At 41.5% G+C, this 17449-nt stretch overlaps 1 protein-coding gene across 1 annotated transcript in view; it reads left to right on the forward strand.

The window, feature by feature from the left end:
* Positions 1-17449, forward strand: part of AFF3 (AF4/FMR2 family member 3) — a 312945-nt gene that overhangs the window by 219568 nt on the left and 75928 nt on the right. The window contains exon 9 of the mRNA XM_041418130.1: positions 8242-8293. Within this exon, the coding sequence (XP_041274064.1) occupies positions 8242-8293 (52 nt within the window). The remainder of the gene's footprint in view (positions 1-8241; positions 8294-17449) is intronic.

Consider the following 17449-nt stretch of genomic DNA (forward strand, 5'->3'; position numbering starts at 1 on the left):
GGAAAGGCAGGTTAATCAGGAGGGTTGCAGAGGTCTTAGTTTGGAAGGTATCACCAGAGGTCCACACAGAGAGCTGTGAAAGTGGGGTGAAGATTGTGGATGGTCTTTGTAGCACTTTTCTAGCACTGATGACTTTTCACCAGTCATTCTCACCCCTCCTTTGAATAAAGATAAATTGGTCAGTGGATGGGAAGCACATGGTTGCCTGTCACCAGACCATGATTTTACCATGTCCAAGCTAGACAAGTAAAGAATAGTCCTAATAAGGAAAGGTGGATGTCCCAAAGTAAAAAAATTGTTGACCATAAATTGATGAGGCAGAAAAGCCTGGAAACAAGGCAGCTTGAAATTTTAAAAGCAGAGGTTGTTAGGTTAGCAAAAGGTTGCATTTCCACAATCAAGGCAAAAAACAACTTTACTGAAAGCTAGCTCAGCTTCAGTGGTCAAGTAAAAGCAGTAATTAGAAAGAGAAAGCAATTTGTGCAATAGACATGAAATTTAAAATATATGTAATATGAATACATATACACGAAATATAACAGTCTAAAAAAGAAAATGTAAAATATTGAATATGGATAAAAGGAATAGATGATACTAGATGAAAGCTCAAGGACAATGAGAATATGGGGTTTCTTAAGGTACATGAAAAACAACAATAATAAAGAAATTCTAGCAATAGCCCCTCATTAGCTGGAAGTATTAAAGCTGTAATAATGTTAGAGTCAATAATTTATTCTTTTTTTTTACATGAGAAAAAGCAGGTTTGCCTATTAGACAGACAGGAAGCTGAACAGTGTCTAGAGACAATAAGTTATGTAAAATCAGCTACCCTAGAGAGAAATATCTATACGCCTCAGATCTTCCATGTCACCATAGAAGCACCGGCTGGAACACCACTGGCCAGCAAAACCTGAGGGTCATTTGTGATGTGCCTCGAAATGTGGGGTGAACCTCACACTCATGATGACTCCAGCATAAGGACAGATGCTTGTACTGCTGGGGATTAGGCAGTAAGAGATCATATGTAAGAAAATAATCACTGAGTACAAAATCATGCTGCACATTCAGCTCGGAGACTTGGCAGTGGCAGCTCTGTCTCAGACACATTAAATTCCCCAAGATTTCTGCTACAATGGCTGACACATAGGCAGTGCTGCAGTTCATGCACTCTTACTTCATTTCACGTTTGAAATGAATATTTTTTAGGTGGCAGCATCAGCAGTGGCTCAGAAATCAGAGTGAGAGGGTTAGTAAATAACTGCTAATCACACAAAGAGAAGATTTGGGGGATGCAGGGGCAGGCAGGCAAGAAACAGATCAGAAAATTGCAAGCAGCACATTCAAAACTCTTATTCCTCAAATGTGTTTCCTCCTGTCACACAGAGCATGATTAGCCATGAAACTCTGGCAAGTCCTCAGACTGATTGGACTACTTAGGCGTGAGCTGCTGATGTGTCGCTCATCACTCTTCCCTTTTTCTGAGTATTTGTGCATTTTTTGGTGTCTTTCTTGCTCAGGGAGTGGCCTCACAGGGGTTTGTTTCCTTGCTTTCCTCAATCTCTCCCATTTTTCAGGAGGTACTCTGGGTCCTTCTGTCCAAACATGACTCTCAGGAAGTACTGTGGTCTGTGGGGCACTTTCTCACCATCCTGCCAAGGACTTAAAAAATTCAGGGTATGATTCAATTGCACTTGTTGTCCCTTTCTTTATAGGGGAAAAACATCACTAGGGCTCATCACAGTTGCTCACAGGGGCAGCTGCTGCAGAAGAAACCTTATTTCATCTTCTGCTCCTAGGAGAGAGTGATGGCTGTATCCCTTGGAGAGGACTGCCTTGCATTTCTAATGAGACCATCAGTGTCATGGGAATTTAGCAGAATATTTAGCTGGTCTAAATGGTTTTGAGGAGCAGTGCAGACCAGCCTAGATGGATTCAAGCCAAGGACAGAAAACTTTTCCTTCAGAGTATCTATTTTTTATTGGAATTGCTAATTCCATTTCTATAGACTGAGTCCGTTTTTCAGGCATTTAAATTCTACTCTCTGGAATTAAATCTCACATTGATATATAGGCTTCATTCCAGCATTAAGTACATTAATATTTCACCAGCCTGATTTTACTGGCTTTCTCCCTCTGTTTTTAATTAGATTTGATGGTATTCTATATAATCATGTTTTCCTACATGTTTCTGTGTAGCAGAACTTGCACAAACTGTTTGTTAGGGGATTTTTACAACTTAAACATCATATATTCAGAGTGAATTTTGATGCTGCCAGCAGTGCTTGCAGAGGTCTTACAATCCTGCTGAAAGCTCTGTTACAGCACTTATAAAATATCCTCTTGATCTCGTTGCTTACCTTAATCCATAAGCTTTTGACTTTATTTTGTATAAAACAAAAGTTAATAGTACACTTTTCAGATAATATAAATGCATGAGCTTTTCCAAAGTGAAACATTTGCATCAGTTATAGCACTAGAGTGCAAAATAATTTCAGCAATCAGAATCTAATTAATTAAAAATTACTACTGTATAAAACCAGCCACTCCTATATTTAGAATTAGTAAACAAAGCTATTTGAAATACCTGTTTTGGCTGTAGGTAAGTAGTGAATATAACTGCCCATCTGTTATGTGCAAGTAACCAAGGTTATAGCAACAACATTCATTTCCCTTTTTTTCCTCTCTCTCTTTTTTTTTTTACTTTTTTTTTTTTTTTTTAAAGAAAGGAAACATGTTCATCTGTTACTTATGAATTCTCTGTACTTCTTACCAGGCATATTTTTCCTAGCATTTCTCTTTTAGAAAGGAATGGAAGACAGCCAGAAACTGAAGGTACATTTGTCTTATTGGAGCTTAAGTCATATTATGTACGTGAGCACTCATAGCTGAAAAAAATCCCAGTAACATAAGGGCACTGTCTGGGTAGCAACATCAGATTCCCACCTGGCATTCTCTCTCATTTTGCTGGGGACGAGAGTTAAAGGTCTTACATTGTGCTGTGCCCAATATATGTTTTATTTTGCTTTTTTTTTAATGAGAAGAAATACTTTTCTTCTCCTATATCAGTGCATCAGTTGTGACTTTAAACATCTGGGGTCAGTCTGAAAGTCTTCTAGCATACTGCTACTTAGAATAATATCTGTTTTCTTTCTGGGTTTCTGGTAATATCAAAACTAATGCCCAGTTCTTGAAAGGTCAGTATGCATTTATGGGCAAGAAAATAAGATGCCAGCAAGGTACATTGAAAATAAGATAATTTTTCAAAAGCATTCAGAATGGAACATTTTGGTAGCCTAAACTCAAATGAGCACTTAGTTATTTGATTTTGGTATTTCACTGCAACTCTTTGCTTAGTGGGGTTCCTCTTCAGCTAAAATCAAAGTATTTTTCCACTACTGAAGTTCCTTTCCTATATAATGAGAAGAAATCATAGAAGTCCATAACACACACGGTTCTGACTGAGATGCTGCCTAGAATTAAACTGGAACAATATAATTGATCAGATTAGCACATTCAGGAGATCTTTTACAGATTGCAAAGACAGCAACTTCTGAGTTTATTTAAATGACAACTGCAATATACATGTATTTGTGCCCTGGGCTCACAAACCATTGCATTTTCTCTCCTAAAGCATTACTCTTGATGATTTAATTACTATCGATATTTTTCCCTTCCTTTCTTGATTTTTTTCTGGTCATTATAATTATCAACATTATCATGAAGAAAGACCATATCTTGTATAGTAGCTTAGACCACCAGAGGGATGTAGAGTTTTGTCCCTCATTTGTGTAACCTTTCTTGAGATACCAAAAGGAAACCTTTCTCTAATCACAAAAAAAAAAAAAAAAAAAAAAAAAAAGGAATTTTTGGAGAGTTTTATGGCTCAATAAGTAATTTGCAGGGGAAGGAAAGAAAACATTAGACCAAGGAATGTGAAATTTATCAGAGGTTCAAGTGAAATACAAGGTGCGGTGCCTGCTGCTTCTTTCATGTGCACCAGCAGGTGTGAAGGATAATTCCAGGATTCAGGCGTGTCTTCACTGTAGGAGAAAATAGATATCCTCCTAAGTAGGGCTATGCTGGAAGCACTCAGAGTGGCCCCATACGTCAAAAGTGACAACAGATTCTTGGCTGGCTCTTGAGGACAGCCTCCTCCAGACACTGCTGCGTTGACATCTCCTTCCCCAGCAGCTCCTTCTTCTCAGAAGGAGAATCGTCCAGCTCTGTCAGAAATCTTTGACATAAGGCCTGACTCTACCCTGACACTTGAAACTTGTTGTTACTTGGATGTTAATTCCCAGAGGGGAAGCTAGGTGTCTTCCTGCTGCTCCCTGGGCTCTGGCTGGGGCTGAAGATAACACTTGCTTGGGACTTAGCTTTCCTGCAGTGACAAACCAGGTGAAAAGGCAGACAAGCAAAACAGCAAAGTTGCAAGTCTCATCTATTCCATTTCAGCAAGGTAGCCTGTGACGACCTCCCATCCCAAATCCCCTGTAATTTTTATCAGGAACAGCTCCTGGCCCTTTGGCATGCTGGGATGAGCATGAGTCCCACAGGTGTGTCTGCATGCAGCACAGGACTACCCCAGCCCCAGTACCCTTCTGAACCAATACAGTGAGTAACCCTCAGATTAAAACAGCTCAGGGTTTCTGAAGAGCTGTGTAGGAATTTGGACACACATTCACACTGACATTGGCAGATGTTGTACATCAATGCCCTCCAGACCACTTTGTATTTTCCTCTTCCTGTAAGTAAGCCTGCACAGCCCCTCCTTTTCCCCTGTAGCTGAATGGCCCATCACCCCAGGCTGCAACCCCTTGTTACTGGAGAATGAAACCAGCTGCCTTGCTGAGGCATTTCCCAATATCCCAATGCCATCCTCCTTTCCTTTCCTTTCATTATGTCTCTACCTGTTGAATTCTTTGTAGAGAAAGGAACAAATGCATTAATTAGAGAGCAGTGAGCACTCCTGCCTGAGCCCACCCCTCACTGCCTCCATGACATCACAGAGATTTCACTAAAACACATAATTAGGTTCTGCAAAGTGACTTCCTGACCATATGTGCCCTTTTCAAGTGCAGAAGCCCTAAGTGGTGCTGTGTGTTTTTCAGAGCTGCTTTGAGAACCACTTCATTTTTCTGGCTTTTGTTTACAAGGTTGTATTTACTTACCTCTTTGCCAGTGCCCAAATACATCAAAGCCAGGTTCATTTTAAAAAATCTGAAAGCCCATGGATGATGTCACTTACTGGCCTGAATTTTGCATATTCTGAAAAAAGTGTAAAGGCTGTGTTTGCACATGAGCTTGTCTGTGCTGGTCTCTCCATCCCTATACTAAGTTTGCCAGAATATGTAAAGAAATCCCATCCCAAACAAGAGTTGTTTTAAACGTGGTCTGAAGTGCTCTGCTAACAGGGTGTACCAAAGCTCATTCTGTGCTGAATCTGTGTCAAAGTGCTTTTGAGATAAATTACAATTTAATGTAACACCTCTCATGAGCTTAAAGTATTTTACTTCTCTTCTGTTCTCACTCTCTTCAAGTGGGGTCTTCAAGTGGTCCAGTTGTGGAATTCTTCTTTCAACCACCATTGTTTTCATGATGGAAATGAGCTGTTAAGGAGAAACATCCCTCAAAAACATCCATACTTAAAATTGATATACCATACTTAAGACACTTAGTGCAAAATGGAATCCCTGTAACATAAACATCCCCTGCCCAGGCCAGGTGACAGTGTGTCCTGCTCTGGCTGTGGCTTTGTGGATGAGGGCTGAGGGCCTCACCTGAGAGTGGAAGCTGTCGGGCAGCCAGTGAAGACTTTCAGGCACGAAGGTTATACCTGCACAGCTCCTGCTTTACAAGGTAGACCTGTACTCTGGCAACCTGATACGTCCTTGTATCAGCCAGATCCCTCTCTAGAGGGAAAAAAAAGTAAGCAAGCAAGCATTTTATGATGACCTGTTTTTTTTCCTATCCCCAGTGTTAGAAGCATGTTTGTAGTGTGATGGTAGTTCCAAAAGGGGCCGTGAGCCCCAGGCAGGCAGTGCTTTTCTTGGAAAGCAGCGCTTCTGAAATGAAAAACAGACAGGGAAAATAAAGATGGTCTAAGATATACAAGCAAGGAGAGTTGGAAGGATCAGTGCTGCCGTTTGTTGTTCCTTTTGTGTGGATGGTACTGGATTGTAGTCCTTGTCTCACACCACCACACAGCCCAAAGGCTTCAAAATATCCTAGTTGCTTCTAATGACAAGCTCACAAAAAACTTTTTTATACGTTAATACAAAAATTCAGGACACTGATAAATACACAGAGGTATCTAGAATGTTTCACTATATGCTTTTGATTTTTCAGCTTCCATTTAGGAGAAGAACTAAACTGCTAAACCTAAAGTAAATGTACTTAACTACCACATCACTAGCAGAAATTCATGCACTCAATGGAGAGCAGGGAGTTCTCCTTTTCACACAAGCATACCACTTTCTGGTTAAATCACTATCAGTGTAGGTTTGATCACATAGGTGCCAAATCCCAGATCTGAGCTTTCTATTTTCATGCACTGCCTTCTGAGGGATGGCCTAAGCAGATCCAATTAAAAGAATGAGCAATTATGAGATTGTTTGGATCCCTGTAAGTGACGAGATCCAAGGCCATTATGGATCTTGTGGAGTTTACAGGAAGTTTTGCCTCTCTGACCAGGAGCTGTATCCTGTGTCATCATACCTGTCCTGTTTGCCCACTTCTCAACAGGGCTTGTGAGCTGGGTCAGTGCCTGTGTTGATATGGCCATCAAAGGTTTGCTGATTTGGGAGATGGCAGAGAGAGCTTTTTCCTGACAATGGACGTACTTTGAGATAAAACATAGGCAAGTCCTGCTGGGAGATTGTCAAGTCCCTCCAACTCAATGAGTGTCCTGTATATTCGAGGTGCCTGCATTGCCAAGAGATTTTGCTGAGTTTGATACGTTGGTTTTACAGAGGAGAAATGTTGGCACAAGTAGAAGGAAATGTGGGGAAAAAAGCAAGAGGAGAATCTTTAAGAGGTGAACTAATAAGAATTTCTGCTCCAACCCCCAGGCCTGTTCTTATACACCTACGTTCCCTGAGAGGTGCCATGGGGAGATGGGGAAGCAGCTGTGACAGCAGCAACAGGCAGGGACTGTGCGTACAGCAAGGAGCTGAACAGAGCATGGTGAGGCTCTGTGCTCTTTTCAGACACAGCACACCATGTTGCCCATGTCAGAGTCATGCTTTTCAGGCACGCTCTTGGAAGATCTAGGCACAAATACAAGGAGGTGGTTTGAAATTACTACATATGTCTTCTTGCAATACTTACACTCCAGGGACCACCCACGGCACAGGATGTGTTTGAATTGCTCACCAAGCTTTCTTCTGGAGCCGAGATGAAATTACAGATTCTTTTTTCCCAGAGTGCAAGAAAAATTAGCAACTTTCTGAATTATTGCTATTATTACCGAGGCACTTTTTAAAAATAGGTCCTATTCTCTAAGACTTTTCAAGCACTGGGAAAAATCTTTGCACGTCTTCAACTCCTTTAACTCCTGGTTACTTAATCTTAGTTTGTAAAAAAAAATGTATGTAGGTAAAACCAGATTCCTCTTCTTTGTGAACCAGTTTAATCAAGTTGGGGAAATGGTATGGGAAGGCAGGATGAAACCCTCATTAGAAAAGATGTATTATTTTCCATATTTACATGACAGTGAAATCCTGTGGATACTCTTGTGCACTGAGAAAATATATTTTAATTTTAATTGTTTCAGTCAATGTCAATTTTACAACAAACATGCAATAAAGTACAAGTGGCCTTTGGGAAACATCACTGAACCTTATTTTGTGTTGCAGTATTGCCAGTGTAAACATCTACTTCTGCTTTGTAAGCTCAAAGCCAAATGGACAAAAGATTTCTTCTCAGGGAGACTACTGACCTGTCAGCATCAAAAATATTGTTTTTAGCATATAAAATTGTTTGTCAGTGATTGTAATAACAAGAATCTTTGCAAAATCCATTATTACTCTAACAAACATTTTCTTTTAGGTAGCAGTAGTAGGAAATTAATTAAAAAGTTAGCTGATAGCAACTGGATAACATATAGTGTCACAGCTACAAAGTGCTTGGGATAAAATATATTTTCTTTCTATTTACATTATTAAATATTTACAGTAGGTCTGAGAAAATATCCAATCTAAAGCATTTTGATAAGTTACAATTCATTCTGCTTTCTTTCCAGAATGCTAGAAGATGACCTCAAGCTAAGCAGTGATGAAGAGGAGAATGATCAGGTAAGAACCAGACAAGTAACGTGTCACTTGAAGCATGTTTCATGTCGAGACTGAGCTACTGCAAATATTTTGCTAATGCTTTTTCTAAACACACAGAAAGGTTATCAAAATACATGGCAGTACTGTAACTGGAGTAACAGATGTTGCTGCTCAGAGCCAGCCTGCGTGTGCTAACTGCTGGATTGGTAGGGAACAGGCTGCAGTGCTCTTGATTTATTACCTTGATGCGACCCAGAAGGTTTCTGTATCAGCTTCCTTCTGATTTGAATTTGTTTTGTTTTAAAGAGCGGCCAAGGAGGGGAGAAACAGGAATTCTGGATTAAGGGTTCAGGCCAACTTTGCAATCATGAGCTGGCCCTGGGGATTAGCTGCTGGGCTGCTTATCTCTTACCTGCCTCCGGCATCCCCCAGCCCTGGCCTCTCCTCTGAGCATTTTTGGTCCTGACTCTGCGTGGCCCATGCCTGCTAAGAAAGCTAAAGAAAGCTGAGAAAAAGCCTTGGCCATGCATTTGATTCACTCTGTAACACAGTGATTACAGCAACTGTGTTTTAAACACCCTAAACTACCTGACTGACAGCAGATACACAATGTTTTCCATGTGTCAGGGGAGCTGGGTTTTGTTGGCTGTAAGAGGTGTCTCTCAGTTTTTCCTTAAAATATTGTTGTGTTTTGTCTAAATAATTAAGGACTCAGTAGAATAGGGCTGGAGCTTGACTTTCCCATGACCAGCTGAGTGCCTCTTTGCCAAGCAGTGCTATGCTGAGTTCTCTCCTTCTCAATATCCTGGTGTGGATGATTTTGTTGGAATGAGAGGCCAAGACCCCCTTCCCTTATTTCTTTCCCTAAAATGCACAGCCTATGTCTTCACCAGAGTGTATGAGGGCAGTACTTCTCCCGGTTGCATCTCACAGATATAATGTGGTTTTCTGTCCTGGTTTTGGCTGGGATAAAGTCAGTTTTCTCCTTAGTAGCTGGTAGAGTGCTGTGGTTTGATTCAGTGTGAGAACAGCATTGGTAAGTCCCTGATGTCTCAGTTGTTGCTGAGCTTACCCCCAGTCAAGGACTTTTCAGTGTCTCCTGCTCTGCCAGAGAGCAGGTGCACCAAAAGCTGGAGGGGGCCCATGGCCAGGATGGCTGCCCCAAACTGGCCAAAGGGATTTCCCTTCCACAGAACATCATTTCCAGTGCATAAACTGGGGAAAGTTTGCTGGGAGACACCAATCACTGCTTGGGAATGGGCTGGGCATCAAATGGTGGATGCTGAGCAATTGTATTTTGCATCACTTGTCCTTTTTTGGAATTTATTTCTCTCTTTTTGTTGTCTCCTTTTTCATTGCAATTCTTATTCTTACAATATTATTATTTTATTTATTTTATTTCAATTGTTAAACTGTTCTTGTATCAACTCACAAACTTTTTTTTTCCCCTGCCTCCCCTCCTGATCCCACTGGGGCAGGGGGAGTGAGCAAGTAGCTGCATGGTACTGTTGCTGGCTGGGGCAAAGCCATGTGAGCTCCAAATATGATTATTTCAGTCATGGGTAACTGGAGTATCTAGATGGGTAGGCTGGAAGGATATCTAGACTTCTGAAATTCAGGAACTTAGACAAATAATTCTAGGTTCATAGCATAGGCACGATTTTCTTTAACTCTTGTTATTAGATGTCTCTATTTTACAATGTATTCCAAACAACAGGTAAATCAAAACTTTTTAATATTTATACTAAACCATTGTTTCATCTATTTTGAGCAGAGCTTCTTGGTATTAAGATTCAGCACATAGATTCTATTATTTACATATTTATTCAATTTCTTTTTGTTTAACATATTTCATCCTGAAACACTTCACATTTAATTACTCTTCCTGCTTGTCTAGATAGTTTAAAATACAGCTCACAGACAGCATAGGACAAAGTAAAGTGGGGGATAGAAGGGATGTCTGAAGAGTAACAAAAGCAGACCAAGGCACCATGATGTTGCAGCCAGGGGCTGGATAGGGGAGGCACGAGCTGCTGGCCAGGAGAGATGCCCTTCAGGCAGGAAGACAGGATCTGAGTAATGGATGTCAGAGTGAAACAGGCTGGGAGACCCAGAGTGAAAAAATTCTGGTTTGCTTCATAACAAGCAGAAAAGGACATGTGAAAGTGTTTATTGTGCATAAAGAACATGAGTAGGTTTAGGCAGAGAAGGGATTGTGGAAAAGTCCTGCCAGTCAGGCAGGCACACCTGGACTTCTGGTTTAGCACTATGACTTGTAATTATGAACATGTTCTGTGTGTTCCTGTGCTGTGCCAGGGCTCTGCTCAGTCACCAGGGCTCCAAGATGCAGCTGATACAGGCTGGGTCCTTCACCTCGGTGCTCCAGCTCACCACCCACACAGCAAAGAGCAGGGCTGAGATCCCATGATTCACTTCCAATCATCACAGGCCCTAGCATGAACAGCCTTTGGAAATTACTTATTTATTTGGTCCCCTTTCCCAGTCACAATTTTTTTCCTAACTTGGCTCTACAGACAAAAATCTCCCAGAGGCACAGGCTGGCTCCTGCTGTATGAAATGCTTTGTAGAACCTTAGCTGAGACCAGTAGGTTTGCTTAATGAACAATCCTAAATAAATATACCTGCTGAAAAAACAAAACACTGCCTTTCCATCCACCTTTCAGGAAATAGACACAAAAAAAGAGTAACACAGACTCTCTCTTCCAATAACTGCTCAGATGGACCTGTGTTTAAATGTCAGCAGAACTCATTTCCTTTTACTTCCTAACTCAGAGGCTCTTTAATCTCATATCTCCTGAGCTCAGAAACAGGAAAGAAAAAAAAAATCAGAGATTAATGGATAGGAACAGTACATGAGAGATTCCCAGGTATTCCTCATGGAATAAATTAACCTTTGAGCAGTCAGACTCATTCAAGAAGTCCAGTTTGTCAAAGAGCTGAAGGTGAGCTGTACACAAGCTGGGAAGTTTTTAATTTTGCTGATGGCTAAATGGGTAAGTTTTGGGGGAAAACTTTGGAGGAGATTTTACATTGAAGTCTGAAATTGCCAAGCAGCGAATGGGAAGTTTCTGAAGTGGTGCAAAGAGGGACAGGTGCTTCTATGCTCCCAGGGCTGGCGTTTGTACTGCTGTGACCAAACCAAGGAATGTGAGCCATGGATGAGGGAGGCCAAACACAAGACAAAGGCATGATTAAAAGCTTTGAGACTGCAGTGGGCAAAGCATTCCCAGCCCTTCCCTCAACACCAGCAATTAAGGTATTGAGATTCACAGACCCAGGAGAAGCCAAAGAGGCTGGGTTTGAGCTGAGTACATGTGCACCCACGGTAATTATATTATCCACACATATTAGTCTCATAATTTTAATTACATAAATGTATTTTTCCTCTTTAATGAGCATAGTTTATCCATTTAAACTGATCGTTTCAATTTTACAGGCAGTGATCATAGGATCTAATATACAGAGAGAAAATTTCCTGTTGGCATATTTTACACCACACAGATTGAAGAAAATATACTTTCTAATCCTCAATCAATATCTGAAGAGCATGCAATTAGCAGATACCAAGGTAGTTAACATAAATCTGCAAGTTAAAGAGCCAATTCATTCTGATTTATACCACATAGAGTAATAATTTCATCATCATCTCTCCCAGAAAGCATCTGAAGCTTTGTAGCATGAAGATGTCAAAATTGTACTTAAGATTGTTCAGACTACTGAATTGTAGTGGTTATTGCCTTTTGGTTCTTTGAAGTGTGGCATAGCACATGAAAGAGTCCCCATTATAATACCCTGCTCTTCTCCGTAGAGGTCACTGGATAACTTAAATCAGTCTTGGGTGAAATATTAAAAGGAGATTGTCAATTGTAATGTGAACAATTCTCTTTTTTCCCCCCCTCACTTGTCCTTTTTCAACGTGAACATTTTGCAATAGAAAATAATTCCTTTAAAGGGGAGAAAGATCCCTGGCATCATTTGTGCAATTCGTGTCAATCAATAGCCAAATAAATTAACTGACTGGTACACATACATGGAATAATAATCTAACATATTTTTGCAACCCAAGTCTGCTTCCTCATATGCATTTTTTTTTGCACAGGATCAGGTTGGTTGCCGCTGAAGTTTTGTGGCTGTGAAAATTTATTACCCACAGAGTCAATCTGCATTCTGGCTGCCAAGTCTGAATAAATAGAGTCATTGTGCTTGTCTGGAATATGTAACCAAAGTTCATAGAGTCAGCTTGACTTTCACATCCCATGAGATTCATAAAAGCCAACACCCTGGTATGTGCTCTTGATTCCTGCCAAAATTTTGTAAAATTGTATAAACAGAAGTTGAACAAGTGATCAGAACACACTCCCAGGGACACGGCTCTGCACTCTAGCCCCGGCTGATGTCCAAAGGGAAGACACAAGATTTTTCTTTTCAAAGAAAAAACAGTACAACCCCTCTCCTGTGGCGGCAGGTAACCGCAGGGGCTAAAGATGCCCCCCTTGCAGAATGCACAGGGAGGCAGCAATTAATCCTCTCAAGTTCCTTCATTTTGCTCATGTGTCCTGCACTGAAGGAAGAGATCAGGCAGCATTTGCCTGCAAGTGGCCACCTTCCCCAAGAGAGGACAAGGACAGACTGGTCCTGCAGGGTGTGAGCGGTGCAAGCGAAACCAGCCCCTCCGCAGCCAAGCCAAGTCAAACAGAAAGCCGTGTCATTTCACAGGAGACCTCGGGGGAAGAGCAGCCTCAGAAAGTTCACAGCTTCAGCACAGTAAAATAAAAGTCTTGTCAGCCCGATCATGGCTTGGCTCACCACTGCAGCCCCATAGGGTGCTGGAAGCCCACCCAGCCTGGCGCCTTCCTGGGCATCTTTGGGATGCCTCCCACCCATGGCAGCCCAGGACAGTCAGGGTGGGCTGCTGGCCCCGGGGGACTTGTCCATGCTTCAGCATCTCCCTGGTCATGGTCGAGGCATAAAAACTGATGCTGACTTGAGTTACACTTGTAGCTCCCGTGGGAACACACATGCCTACATTTTGTTCCCATCATGTTGTGGGTTACCAGAGCACATTGCTGGAAATCCTACCTTTCTGGTAGGACTGTCTGCAGCACAGGCATTTAGGACAAGCCAAATCTGTCACAACACTGCAACAGGACAAAAGTCCATCTATGTGCTCGATGGCCGTTGGTGTGGGACTTTTCCCTTTCACTTATGGATACGGAGTGAAAATCAACAAAAACAGGAAAATCATCCTGAAATGAACAGTCACACAACTACCTTCTCCCAGAAGGAATGATTCTTAGGAAAGTCATTATAAACAGTACTTCTACATATGAAATGTAATATTTCAGCTAGTTTGAAACCATCTGTAATGAATTGTGAAACAAATTGATAAAGGAGCAAAGCTTTCTTTCTGTTAGACCTGTTAGGAGAGCACTTTCCAAAGTCAAAGATTAACTGTGCAGAGCACCAAGGCAGGAATATCTAGAGAGAAGAGTTTTATTGGGCAAATTGCAACACAACACTGCATAGCCCTGTTCATTATTAGAATCATTTTTAGACAGTGCTAATTGTGTTCACATATGCCACGTCCAAATATTCTAACTACATTATGCCATTTTAGTGTTGTATTCCCTTTTATTCACCTCTTCATCAGGCAATATGTGATGCTCGATCAGAAGGGAAAATGAGTGAAAAAGGAGATGAGAACACTCAGGTCTAGAGAAAAAGTACAGAGCCTGCATCATTTCTGCAAATGAATTTCTCTCAAAAAAAAACCAAGCCTTGATAAACTTGGAGGAAAATATCTTTCTGATGAGAAGTTTTTCACTCCACTGAGCACAGAAAACTTATTTCATGAAGTCTGGCTACACACAAGTCTGACTGCAACCAAAACTGCACAAATCAGAGATAAGCAAAAGTGAAAAAAATTAACTTTTGGGTACAGGAATGGCTGGAACCTCAGGTGGTTTTTTTTTACTTAATCCAAATGCTCTGTTCAGCCCCCTGTCACTAGAATGTGAGTGTGTTTTTAGACTGCAGGAATAGGCACTGTAACAGCCTAACTTAACTTGGGTAAGTCCATTATTTCCTGTGTATTAGAGAAGCAATTATTTTGGTATCCAACTTAACTAGAATCCAGAGTAAGGTTTAAGCCAGATGAGCCAAGGTTTTTTTGTGGTTTGCCAGCTCTGATTTTAAAATCTCCGTGACATCTAAATTTGCACTTCCACAAGGCATGACAAGAAGACCAAGATTGCCTCACTGAAACTGTCAGATGAAACAAAATAAGAGCTCAGTCTTGTCCTGCCAACTTGGCTCACATCTCTGCCTATCTTACAAAATCAGATTCTATGGCTGGCAAGCAGGATCAAGTTCTAAATTTGAATGCCACAACTATAAATGACAGTGAAAAAAGTTAGAGACCTGCTTGGATTTTGGACATGCACAAAATTTGGGGACATTTGAACGTGGCACTTTGATCTGCATGCTTCTTAGTAGCAAAACTCCAAAATAGGCAGGAAATTAAATTTAAAGTGTAAGGGCATCTTCCTTGTCTCTTCATGTGGAGGCTGTGACTAAGCTAAGTTTTAGCTTGGTAAATCTCCAAAGCCTGCCCTTTTCCACTCATATCACTTTTTTCCAAGACTTCTTTCTGTATCTGACGTAACATTCTTAACCCCATCTTCTTGAAATATTTTGTTAGAACTTTTTCCCCTTGTGAAGTAGAATTACTGTATAAACATCTGTTTTGACTGGCGTGGGAACGTATCCTACTGCAATCACTTCAGCAGTGTTGGCTAACTTGAGGCATAAGGAAGGATTAGATCCAACATTTCCAGGCTGGGTTTTGCTTGTCCTTGTCTCTCATAAGCCTTCCAGGCTGTGCATTTTTCCTCCTGCTGCAGAGAACCCTTGCTGCAGCCAGACACTGCCTGAGTCTTGGTCCTGCTCAAGCCTGGCCACCGAGCTCTGTTTGCCTTCAGGAAAATGCACTCCAGCATGCCTGCAAGAGAAGGATTAAATAACCAGCAGTCACAAATAATCAGAGCTGTTTGTAACATCGCAGCTGTTAAAGGCTGTGTCTCTCTCACACGTGTGCACACTCAGGCGTGCACACAAGCACAGGGTCACAGCCTCCCTTGGAGCTGCCTGGTGCTTCCCTTCCACTTCTCTCCCCTTGGCCACTGAGCCCAGGCAGGGGTGATGCCAGCACGAGGAGCTGTGTGAAGGAGATGTGGTGCACAGGGGTGGGAGACCACAGAAATAGAGAGAGGCAGCTGAGAACGTGTCAGAAAACAAAATAAACCCCAAAGGGGAAAGGGATTAAGGGGAAAAAATTAATGAAGAAAATAAATTGTGGGGAGAAAGACATTATGGAGTAGAAGCTATATTAGAACATGATAAGTAAAAAGATTCTGAAGGCAATCCATCAAAACTACCATTTAAGAAAGAGAGACTGAGGAACCATTGCTACAATTTCTCCTGCACCTATGATGAAAACTGCCTCCTCTGAAGTCAGTGAGAGTTTAGCCACTGTTTTCAATCAGCCTGGAATGTTACCCCTGTCTTTTATTTCCTTGCACAATCCAAGCAGATACTTGGGTAGTAGCAAATGCATCACAGTTGATTGACATAGCACATCCCTGGGAAGTGTTACCACTATTTGGGGAATTTAGGCTTGTCTTTCCCCTATTTTCACATATTTGGACTTCTCAAAAAAAAAATCTACTTTAATTTCTGAGCTTTCAGACTTCCCAATAAATCTTTTAAAGCCCATGGCACAATACTGACAATTCTTGTCTGAAGTAGCCTAAGTGCAAGCAGCACTTCAAGTTACTTTTTCCTGGATAAGGAGGCTACTTCTGCTGAGGCAGAAGGGGTTTTCCAAGGTGACTGCTGCTTTGTTTGCAATGACTGAGACATTCCTAACACTTGCATTGGAAATTAACCATTTTACTAATGTAAAATAACAAGGATTTTTCTTCTGCTCATCTCCACTGAAAAAGATTAAAGTTAGCTTATCTGTGTTGAAACCTTGCATGGTTTTTGGGGCCAGACTGCAGGAAAAATCTGAGCAGATGCAGGACAGAAGACTCAGCATTTACAGATTTATAAAATTCTCTGTATGGTTAATACCCATGCTGATTATACAGCAATTTGGAGATCCAAATCACTTTACAAGTATTAACTACTTAATACAATGCCCCTGAGAGGTATTTAGGTAGAGCTAAGCAAGAATTATTATCTCTATAGAACTGACAGGGAGACTGTGACTGAGATGTGGCTTGTTTGAAGCCACACGGCAAGTCAGCTGCAAAGTCAGGATTAGCACTCGGGTCTTGCACTCCCAGGTGCCATGTTCAAGTCACTAGACTGTGTTGCCCCTGAAGATTAATAAGGATTAATGGGCAAAGCAGAGGAGAAAGAACAATGTATGCCAAGAATATAATAATAAAACTCCAGGGTGAAAAATTAATACTGAGGTGTTGAAAGGCCTCGGAGAAATCATGAAATCCAGAAGGAGTTTTACAGTTTCTTAAAAGATGTGGCTCTGATGATAGCCAACTCCAAAATGGGAAGAAAGGAAGACCCTTTTAAGTCTTACAGTCTGTAAATCTTAAATAAATATGAACCAGACTGTGAAAATCACATTCATACATTTATATTGCAAATTTACAGAGAAACACTCAAGCTGCAGTTTACAAGTGATTTTAAATCCCTCAGAAATCCACGCTGGAAGGAAATCCTTGAACAAAGCCCCTAGGAGCAGTGAGGAGTACAGAATAATGCAGTGGGAGAAGGCGTGTCAGGAACCACGCTAAATTGCCTGACCTGATCTCCTCGGGCAGCTTCCTGTGGCCACAAGATGCTCGTGGGCATTTAACCAGAGCAAGTCTGTGGGTGCAAGAGGTTTCCATTACCTCTGTTCTCAGCCCTGATGGGCAGCTCTGGACTCTTCAAGGAGAACACCGAAAACTGGAGAGGGCTTCAAGTCATGGGAGAAAGATGCTTAACACACTGGGAGAGCATGTCTTGGAGTGAAGGATACCCGCAGGATGAACTGAGCTTGTCTAGAGCAGGGCGGCTGGCTGGCTGGATCATAGCCTATAATAACCTATGTGAAGGGAGAGGAGCTGGGAGGCTGCAGGGAAGCTCTGT

This window comes from Onychostruthus taczanowskii, unplaced genomic scaffold, assembly GCF_017590055.1.
Source record: "Onychostruthus taczanowskii isolate IOZ18803 unplaced genomic scaffold, ASM1759005v1 scaffold58, whole genome shotgun sequence".
Taxonomy (NCBI): Eukaryota; Metazoa; Chordata; class Aves; order Passeriformes; family Passeridae; genus Onychostruthus; species Onychostruthus taczanowskii.